This window comes from Malurus melanocephalus, unplaced genomic scaffold (genome assembly GCF_030028575.1).
Source record: "Malurus melanocephalus ecotype Western Australia unplaced genomic scaffold, MMel_1.1 scaffold_1274, whole genome shotgun sequence".
In the NCBI taxonomy this organism is placed as follows: Eukaryota; Metazoa; Chordata; class Aves; order Passeriformes; family Maluridae; genus Malurus; species Malurus melanocephalus.
The window spans coordinates 26,303-36,821 of NW_026624506.1; the positions used below are offsets into that span (position 1 = coordinate 26,303).

The 10,519-nt window shown below is 56.4% G+C and overlaps 2 protein-coding genes and 1 non-coding gene across 3 annotated transcripts in view; all 3 read right to left on the minus strand.

Annotated features, from left to right (window-relative positions):
* DAPK3 (death associated protein kinase 3) overlaps positions 1-66 on the minus strand; it is a 5,446-nt gene extending 5,380 nt beyond the window's left edge. The window contains exon 1 of the mRNA XM_057387613.1: positions 1-66. The gene's annotated coding sequence lies outside the window, so the exon portion shown is untranslated.
* Positions 67-416: 350 nt separating this feature from the next.
* Positions 417-8,843, minus strand: EEF2 (eukaryotic translation elongation factor 2). The gene is made up of 15 exons (XM_057387612.1): positions 8,726-8,843; positions 7,900-8,114; positions 7,045-7,226; positions 6,747-6,958; positions 5,931-6,109; positions 5,569-5,674; positions 5,177-5,290; positions 4,890-5,028; positions 4,140-4,335; positions 3,770-4,028; positions 3,421-3,528; positions 2,511-2,864; positions 1,870-2,052; positions 1,662-1,794; positions 417-933 (listed from the first exon to the last, which is right to left on the minus strand). Exons 1-15 carry the CDS (start codon positions 8,726-8,728, stop codon positions 740-742), a joined length of 2,577 nt encoding a protein of 858 aa, XP_057243595.1. The 5' UTR covers positions 8,729-8,843; the 3' UTR covers positions 417-739.
* LOC130586727 (small nucleolar RNA SNORD37) lies at positions 5,444-5,512 on the minus strand. The gene has a single exon (XR_008966720.1). It is a non-coding gene; the product is annotated as a small nucleolar RNA SNORD37 (small nucleolar RNA).
* Positions 8,844-10,519: the final 1,676 nt, after the last annotated feature.

A 10,519-nucleotide genomic window follows, 5' to 3' on the forward strand; every position in this document is an offset into this window, starting at 1 on the left:
CTGGGCCGCCGCCGCCCGCGCCGCCGCCGCCACATTCCAGCACAGCAAGCCCCGCCCACCTCCCACACGAGACCCCGCCCACCCGCAGCCACGCCCCTCTCCGCATGTAGCCCCGCCCACACAGTGCCACATTAAACCACGCCCACCCCTGACCCCGCCCTCTCGCTGCCGGTGGGCGGGGCCAAGTGTGAGCGCACGCTTATGCACCAACGCCCCAACCCCACCAGAGGGCGCCACTACCACCCTCAAAAACACCCAAAAAATGTCACTTTTTGTCACCATTTATCCAATTTTATTAATTCCAGTGGCACTAATACAGGCGGCGATGGGCACGACGGACAGTCACGCTGCAGATAAGGCATCCTCACCCCCTCTCTTTCTCTYCCCGTTTTCCTCGTCCTCATTTTCGATTTAAGCACGCCCCCCCAGGGCCATTCTGCAGCAGATTCTTTTTTTTTTTTTGAGTCAAATAAATACAGAGAATTGGGCAGATCTAGTGGAAATGTTTTAGTTACAATGGCAAAGATGAGTCATGTGCAACACAGAAACCTATAAGGCTTTTTTTTTTCTTTTTTTTTTTTTTTTTTGTCGTTTGCTTTCCTCATTTGAAGTTCTCAAAATCGCTATGAAACCCATTAATTAACAAGATGGTGGTCACAGGGCGTCTACCCCCTCGGCATGGGTGATAACGCTAATTGAATTAATTTTTTCCTGTTCTCCCAGAGTTCCATGAGTTTCATTAGAGTTTGTCCAGGAAGTTGTCGAGGGCGGGGATTCCTTCCTTGAGCCCTTTGCGTTTGCGGGTCTCGGCCACCACTTGGCAGGGTCTGCTGGCGCTGTCGAAGGGGTCCCCGGGCAGGATCTGCCAGTGGTCAAACACACACTGGGGGAAGGCCTGGCCTCCCGTGTTGGACCTCAAATCTGCTGTGAAACCTGGCAGGGACAAGAGAAAAGKTGAGGTGGGACAGCAATGAGGGCGGTTCAATGTCATTTCCGTGCTGGCATGGATAGAACAGAGGAACCCAGAGTGGCACCCAAAAGCCTCCTGAGATCCCGACCAATGAGATGGGGATGGAAAAAAGGCTCCAGGAAAACCTTCTGGAACTGCCTGAAGTCCCTGSAGARGGACTTGGGACAAGGACATGAAGGGACAGGACAAAGAGGAATGGCTTCCCACTGCCAGAGGGCAGGGTAAGATGGGATATTGGGAGGAAATGTTTTAGGATGAGAGTGGGGAGGTCTGGGGAGATCCCTGAAGTGTCCAAGGCCAGGCTGGACAGGGCTTGGAGAACCTTGGGATAGTGGAAGGTGTCCCTGCCCATGGTAGGGGAAGGCAWGAAATGACCTTGGAAGGTCCCTTCCAATCCAGGATGTTCTGCAACCTTGGTCTCTTCTCCCAGGTGATAAGAGACAGGAGAGGAAACACTCTCAAGTTGTGCCATGGGAAGTTTGGAGATGAGGAAATGTTTCTCCTCCAAAAGGGTCGTCAAGCATTGGCACAACTGCCCAGGGCAGCATTGGGATCCCCATCCCTGGAGGGATTTCAAAGCMRTGTGGCACTTGGGGACAYRGTTCAGTGGTGGCCTTGGCAGCGCTGGGTGAACCCCTCAAGGATCTCTTGAGCTCTTTCCCAAATCTCTCCCTCTCGCTCCAGGACTCACCAAATGACTCGTTGACAGGCAGGTARGCCTTGACCACAAACATGGGGGTCCCGGCCACCTGGGTCTCCTCGAACACATGGCCACGCTTCCTGTTCAGCACCCCATAGATGCCTCCRACCACCTGCTCCGGGCACTGCAAGAGACACAGAACTCAGAACTGCACCCACCCGACCTTCCCCCATCCCATGGGGCCGGCAGGGGCTCTCACCTGGATCTCCACCAGGTAGATGGGCTCCATCAGGCGGGGCTGGGCGGTGAGCACGCAGGCGTACAGGCAGCGCCGGGCCGTGGGGATGATCTGGCCCCCGCCGCGGTGGATGGCRTCGGCGTGCAGGGTCACGTCGTGCACGTCGAAACGCACGGCGCGCATGTTCTCCTCACACAGCACACCCTGCCAGGGCACAGAGAGCTCAGGGAACATGATCCTGGCACAGGCAGTGTTCTGTTCCCAGTGCTCACAGAGCTCCATGGAGCAGCCCACCAAGGAGCCACTTAACCTCCTTTCTGCCAGTTGAACCCTCACACCTAGAAAGGTTCAACTTTTAGAGGTCTTTCCCAACCTAAGAACTCTGTGAAGCACCACCTCCCACCTCTGGGCCATCACTGCAGCATCCTCCTCATCAGCTCTGAGGTTCAAGCCACCAGAGCTGACCATAAATCACAAATTTATGGTTCTGCACCCAAGAATTTGGCATGGGGAAATAACAATCCTTTGTGCCTGAACTGCTACAAGATCTCCACTCCACCAAGTTTTATTGCTGTGAATGTTTTGCAATCGTGATAATTTTTCCAAATGAAAATGAGGACCTGCAGAGCCACGAACACCACCCAGCCCAAGATTCCCCTCACCTCCTTGGTGGCCCACTGGAAGCCAGCCACCACGCTGTCCTTGATCTCGTTGAGGTACTGCACTCCCTTGGTGATGTCGGTGAGGATGTTGGGGCCGGTGCCATCGGGCCCGAAGCACCAGATTTTCCTGGCCTCGGTGACGTCCCACTCGTATTTCTCAGCCAGGTACCGCGCCCGCTGCTTCAGCTCCTGCCGGGCCGACACCTCGCCCTTGTCGATGTCCTCGGCCAGGCCGTCGGGGAAGGGCCGGGCCTTCATGTACAGCCGGTTGTGTTTGTTGGGGGACTTGGAAAGGCACATCACGTTGGACTCCTCRCTGACYGTCTCGCGGTAGGACACGACGGGGTCTGATTTCTGTAGGGGTAGAGAGGGGCTGTGAGGCACCAAACGCAGGCAAACCCAAACACAGCCATACCCAGTCAAACGCAGCCAAACACAGCCATACCCAGTCAAATCCAGTCAAATCCAGTCAAAACCAGGCAAACCCAGGCAAACCCAGCTAAACCCAGTCAAACACAGCCATACCCAGTCAAACCCAGTCAAACCCAGGCAAACCCAGCTAAACCCAGGCAAATCCAGCCATACCCAGCCAAACCCAGGCAAACCCAGTCAAACACAGCCATACCCAGTCAAACCCAGCTAAACCCAGACAAACCAGGCAAACCCAGCCATACCCAGGCAAACCCAGCCATACCCAGGCAAACCCAGCCATACCCAGGCAAACCCAGCCATACCCAGGCAAACCCAGCCAAACCCAGGCAAACCCAGGCAAATCCAGTCAAACCCAGGCAAACCCAGCCATACCCAGGCAAACCCAGCCATACCCAGCCAAACCCAGTTAAACCCAGCCATAACTACCCAAACCCAGCCAAACCCCACACCGAGCTCAGCAGCTCCTCAGCCTCTGTACCTTAATGGGGATGCAGGCGTGGTCCTCCTCCAGGTCCTTCAGGCAGATCTCCAGGTGCAGCTCCCCAGCACCAGCAATGATGTGCTCCCCGGATTCCTCAATGATGCACTGCAAACACCATGACAGCATGTGAGGCTTCACAACAAACCCCGGCCAGAAACACCAGCAACACTCTGATTTTTGTGTTTAACCCACAGAGCCACTTCCAAATGTTCTTCCCACTGCTCTGGGGGTGTCACAGCACCAACCCAGCGTGCAAGGCAGCACTTTGGCAGGGCTGGGACTGACACTCAACTCAAGTCTTTCCAGACTGGTCATCCTTGTCCCTGCAGCCATTTCAGCCACTCACCTGCACCATGGGGTCAGATTTGGCCAGACGTTTCAGCCCCTCCACCAGTTTGGGCAGGTCGGCCGGGTTCTTGGCCTCCACGGCCACGCGCACCACGGGGCTGACGCTGAACTTCATGACCCTCATGTTGTGGGCGTGCTCGAAGGTGGTGATGGTTCCAGTYTTCACCAGGAACTGGTCCACGCCAACCAGCCCCACGATGTTTCCACAAGGCACGTCCTCAATGGGCTCCACGTAGCGGCCCATCATGAGAATGGTCCTAATGAGGGAAAAATTGGGTTAATGAGGTTGGAAAAGGGAGGAGATCCTATTAGGCAGCATCCTGGAGCTCAGCAGGACACCTGACACCCACACCCCATCCAGGACACACCTTTGAATTGGCTTCAGGTACAGATCCTCCTTCTTGCCAGGTGTGTAGTTTGGTCCCATGATTCTGACTTTCAAGCCAGTTGAGACCAGACCGGAGAAGACACGGCCAAAAGCGTAGAATCGTCCCTTGTCAGAGGTTGGCACCATTTTGGAGATGTACATCATCAGGGGGCCTTTGGGGTCACAGTTCTTAATGCCTGTGAGGGAGAGACACCAGCTTAGCACTGAGTTATTGAAGGATCTGGCACCCACCCCAAAACCCAAACCTGAGACCTGCACCCACTGTCCCAGCCCYGGGATTTCTGTCCAGACAGGCCAGAGAGGAAATGGGAAATGGTTTCCCACTGCCACAGGACAGAGTTGGGTGGGATACTGGGAAGGAATTGGATCCTGAGAGGGTGGGAGGCCCTGGAATAGAATTCCCAGGGAAGCTGTGGCTGCCCCTGGATCCCTGGMAGTGCCCAAGGCCAGGCTGGACATTGGGGCTTGGAGCACCATGGGATGGTGGAAGGGGGTAGGACAGGGTGACTTTCAAGATCCCTTCCAACCCAACCAATTCTGTRATTCCATGAAAGATCACATCACCCAGGGATGTTTTCAACAAATCCAGGCTCCACTGGAACCTCAGGTTGCTCCAGAGGCTACTAAATCTGTTCGATCCACGCTAGAAAAGCTCCAGACTCAAGAATTCCAGCCACTCCCGAGCTGTGCACACCAAGAACAAGATCAGCACAGCAGCAGCTCCTCCTACCTATGGCAGCCTCATCGTCRGGGGGGCCCTCGTAGAGCAGCTCGCAGCGATACTTCTGGGCTGTGACGGGGGAAGGCAGGTGGATGGTGATCATCTGCAGCAGGGCATCTCCAGCTGGCAGCCACCGCCTCATCACGGCCTGGGCAGAGCAGCAGGACCCAGTCAGAGTGTTCACAACCTGCACTCACCTCCTCAGCCTTCCCCACCTCCCAAAACAAGTCAATGTAAACCCAGCTGGAGCAGCACAAGCGCTCAGCTCCTCCCCAGAGGACTCAMACCAACCTCACCTTCAGCAGGGGTTTGCCTTCCTTGTCCTTGTCCTCACTGTCCAGCTTGATGTCCAGTTTCTCAATCAGTTTAGCAGCCTCTTCCTTCTTGAAGTTCATGATTGCATCGAAAACCTGCAACAGCAGCAGCAGCAGCCATTGGCAGCAGTGCCGTGACCCAGTTTGGAGCAGCAGCACCACTGCGGCTGCAGAGAATTCCTGCTCCTCCTCAGCACCCAGATTCCCTCCAGGAAATACAGCCCCATCTGCCCCCAGAGTAACCACAAGTGTCAGACAGCTGAATTTCTTCAATCAAACAAGTCAGGTCAAAGTGAAGAAATTTTCCATCATCAYGCACGGAACGGATGGGGAGAGCGGGAGGTGCTGGCCAGGGAGGACCCYGAGGAACTCACCTTGAAGATGGGGTCAAGGATAAGCTGGCAGAAGGTCCTGGGCAGTTTCTTTCCATCAGGGCTGGTGGCAGATTTGCTGAATTTGCCGGTAGCAGGGTCAAAGTATCTGCAGAGAGAACAAAATCAAATGTCCATGCTCTGCTCAGCTCCAGACACTCATTCTGCCTGCTCAGGGCAGAGAAAGGGCTGCTAACAAAGAGGCATTTCCTGTCTTCTCCATTATCCAGGTTTCCAGCACTCACCAAAATGCAATTAACTCCTGTTAAATCAGGCACAACCGCACCCTTCCCCTCTACCCATCCTCTGCAGTGTCAGGCTGCAGCCACGCCGAGCTGATCTGGAATTCCAGGCTCCCTCCTCACCTGTCTCCCCACAGCTTCTTCATCATGTCCTCGACTTTCTTGGCACGCTCGGCTGGGCTGAGCTGGGCATCTCCCTTGGCAGCAAACTTTGCCACGTACATCTCAGCAAACTGCTTCAGAGTGAAGGCCCAGCCGTGCAGGCCCGAGCCAAAGCCCACGGTCCCGAGCACCGGGTCAATCTGAGAGGGAACAGCAGAGCAGGGTCAGGGAGCTCCCTCAGTCCATTCCATCCTAAAAACACTCCAAAACAAAGTCTTGGATCTCTCAAGCAGTTTGCCAGTGACAAGCATCTTTTTAGACWGATTTTCCTCCACTCCAACCAGGTTGTGCTCTAACAGGTTGAATTCATATACAGATAAGGATCCCATCTTATCCACGGAGGATCAAGAAAGCATGGACACCCACAGCATGCAGCAGCACAGCACAACTTCTCCTCAGAAATGGCCCTGCTCCCTTCCCAGGAACCCGAACAGGTCGGAAGGGAACTTAAAACCCATCTCATCCCAGCATTGTCACAGGCAAGGCCACCTTCCCCCATCCCAGGGTGCACCAAGCCCTGTCCAACCTGGCCTTGGACACTCCCAGAGCCTGGGCAGCCACAGCTGCTCTGGGCAGCAATCCCAGCCTTTATTTGCTCAGGCCTTGAACAGGAGCTTTGGGAKGGGAGCCAGGAGAGCCCCAAGCCAGCCCAAACCTGGGGAGTTCAGGCACCTTCGAGATTCCCCTCTTGGGATAAAAAGAACCACAGAGGAAGGAACTGCTCCCTCTGACCCAAGCTGTGGATCATTCCACACCCAGCTCAGAGCCTCTCCTCACCATGATGTTGCCCATGGGGCCGCTTTCTCCCTCTCCATAGGTGGAGATGATGACGTTGACGTTCTCCACGATGCGCTGGAAGGTCTGGTACAGCTCCTCTGGCTCCAGCTGCAGCTCCAGCAGCGCCCGGTCCATCTTGTTCATCATCAGCACAGGCTTGATCCTCTCGGCGATGGCCTGACGCAGCACAGTCTCTGTCTGCACACACACCCCTGCCAAACACAGGSAATTAGTTAGGAATTTGTTCTCATTTTCTCATAATTCCCAAAAAATACAYTCCAGCTGTGGAAAACCTTACCAGAGACACAATCCACGACGACCAGGGCACCGTCAGTGACCCGCAGAGCTGCAGTGACCTCTGAGGAGAAGTCCACGTGCCCAGGGGAGTCAATGAGGTTGATCAAGAAACCAGAACCATCCTTGCTCTGCTTGATGAAGGCCAAGTCGTTCTCAGAGAGTTCATAAAACAGAGAAATAGCTCTGAAAAAAAGGAAAAACTTGAAATTGTGATCTGTTTTGCCCCGCACAAAACACTGGACATGGCACCCAGGGCTCTGGTCTGGTTGACGGGTCACAGGTTGGAATCAATGACCTTGGARATCTTTTCCAGCCTAAATGCTGGGCTTAAGGATTTCCTAAAGTGTGCTCCTGGGAAGCCAGTGTGGGAGATCTGCTCTTCTAAACCATAATCTGCTTTTCTAAACCATAACCTTCTCCAGAATCCCAACCTCCTCTGATTCCTTGCAGTTCTCAAACACCCAAAGAGGGTTCCATTCCAAATCCAGAATTTAGGTTTTTCCTAAAAATCTAAACCATGTTCTCCACCCCTTTTCAGGCCCCTCAGGATCTTTAAATTCCCTGTGGTAGCACAGGCACCAGGTGCATCCCCAGAGATGCTCCCAAGAGTCTCCACAGGATATCCAATAATCCTGGTACTAAACTGGGACAGTGAAGCTCCTGCTTCCCCAATGCCCACCAAGAAATTGCTCAATGATRGACCAGAAACCAACCAACATTTGATGCATCATTCAAAACCTTCAGATGCAGCAGATGAGCTTCTGGACTAGACCAGAGCCCAACAGCATTTTTTTCCACCTCACGGAGGACCCAAATCCCCCAGGGAACAACAGGAGCCTGAAGAGAGGGCACTCACGTGGATTTGATGGTGATGCACCGTTCCTGCTCGTCCTTGCGGGTGTCGGTGAACCGGGTCTCCCCGGCGCGGGCCGAGGCGATGATCCCGGCCTTGCACACCAGGGAATCCGTCAGCGTGGATTTGCCGTGGTCCACGTGGGCAATCACGGACATGTTCCTGATGTTGGCCTTTTTGTCCATGATGGCCCGTATCTGGTCTACTGTGAAGTTCACCTTGAGGGAGGAAASAAGGGGGACTCAGTGCGGACAAAAACAGTTTGGGCAATTCTGAGGAATCCCAATCTCCGTAAATACCTTCCATAGTCACGGTGACACCAACTYTGCCTGGCTGACAACACAACCCACAGCAAGGGCACAGCGGGGCTGCAGCACCAACCCCTCCCTGCCCCGGTGTCCCTCAAGCCGCGATGTCAGCGGGTGCTGGGCTCAAAACGTCCCCAAAAGCGAGCCCGGGCAGGTGCCGGTGACAATGACAGCCCAGACCGCAGCGTTACATAAGGCACGACCGGCACCGCAGCGCCCCGTCCCCGGCGCCACCACCGCGCTGCCACATCAGCGCAGCTGCTCCCGCACCCCCCGGGGCAGCGGCAGCCCCGGCACCGACACCGGCGGCTCCTGCCGGGGCTGGGGGTGACACGGTAGCCCGGGCCGGCCCCCGTCCCGCCGCCCCACCCTCTCCCCGCAGCCGCGGCCCAGCCCGGCAGCACAGGCCGCAGCCGCCACCGTGCGATCCGCGGCACTCGCGGAACCGCCATCCCCGGMGATACGGGAAGCGCGACGGCCGCTCATCCCCCCGGGAGAAGCGGCGGGCGGCGGGGGCTCACCATGGTGGCGGATGGCGGCGGATGCTGCGGGGCGGGGGGATCGCGGCAATGGCGGCGGCTCGGCCCTGTCTCGCTGGCGAGCGCAGAGCGGGCGGAAGAGAGCGCTGACGTCAGCCGGKGCGTTCTTATAGGGCGGCGCCGCCGGGGGGCGGGGCCTGCGCTCAGCGCGTGCGCGGCCGCGCCGCTCTATCCCCCGGACTCTATGGTTGGGAGGTTGTTCCGCCTCGCCGGCACCACGTGGGTGTCACCGGGGCTGGACCGGGACTACAGCGACGCGACACCGGGGGAACAGCGACCGGCAGCGACAGCCCCGGGCTGCAGCGTGGGGAAAAGTCCGCCCCTTCCGCTGCCGGGGCACCGGGCTCGGTGAAGCCGCTGCAGGCSGGGCTCCCCGGGCCGCTCTCGGAGCGGTGTCACCGAGCGGCAGGCGAGCCCGGAGGCTCGAGCACCGGGAGAAGGCGGTAGGGCTGAGCCCGGTGTSCGCGTCGCTGACGGGCACCGGTGAGTCCGCCCCGCCCCGGTCCCGCAGGGTACCCGCACTGCGCATGCTCCGGGCGCACCGGGGGTGCGGGGCTGCAGCGCCCCCTGCGGGCGGGGAGGAGCGCGGGGGCACCGAGCCGTTAAAACCCAAAAAATCAGAGATTCACGGAATGGTTTGGGTCGGAAAGACGATAGGGAATATCCAGTGCCACCCCTGCCATGGCAGGGACACTTTGCACTGTCCCAGGGTGCTCCAGCCTGGCCTTGGACACTTGCATTGATCCAGGGGCAGCCACAGCTGCTCTGTGCCCCCTGTGCCAGGGCCTCCTCATGCTCCCAGAGAACAATTCCTTCCCAAAACCTCATCCAACCCTGCCCTGTGGCAGAGGAAGCCATTCCCTGTGTCCTGTCCCTCCATCCTTTGTCCAAAATTTCTCTCCGGATTTCTTCAGGRCCACAAATGGGTGACCCCAAAGTTTCTCTTCTCCCGGCTGAGCAATCCTAATTCAGAGTTAACCCAAGCCACTGTCCCCACACCGCCTCACCAGCAGCTCCCAAATTCCCAGCACATTCCCAGTCATTCCCTGTCGGTGTCAGGGCACCCACGGAGCTGCACCCAGGATGGATTTGGCCCTTGGGCTCTCCCAGGGTGACACAATGAATTATCAGCCTTTGGTGTTTCCATAGCAATCTGGTGGAATTTTAGCACCAACCCTGGCTTTTGCCAGCCTAGAAGGGAAAACTGGGAAACCTGATTAACATCCTGGTCTTCCTGAGAAACTGTTAATTGCCTTTTTGTTTAATTAGTATGTGAAGTKGATGATGAGGAGGGGAAAGTGCTGGAAAGGCTTTTCACCCCAAACACTGGAGTTACCCCCAGGATCATCCAGTGCCACCCCTGGCCCCGCACAGACACCCCAAAAATCCCACCCTGGGCATCCCTGGCAGCGCTGTCCAAAYGCTCCTGCAGCTCTGGGACCATTCCCTGGGSAGCCTGRGCAGTGCCAGCAYCCTCTGGGRACAGAAGAACCTTTTCCTGATGTCCGCTCCAATCCTGACCCAGCTCCCAGCAAACAGAGATCGGAGCTGCCCCTCAGGAGGAAGCTGCAGACTGCAATACGTAATTATTGTTATTATGATTGTTATTATTATTGTTTTTATTACTATTACTCTTATATAAAAGGTGTTTTCAGTAACTGCTGTGTTCAGTTGCAGAGGGAGCACAAACACTGATGGGGACAGRAGGGTTGGGGGGTCTCTGGGATGTTACTGCCATGGGGCAAATTTTGGCCAAGAGATTCCCTTCCCCAGCCC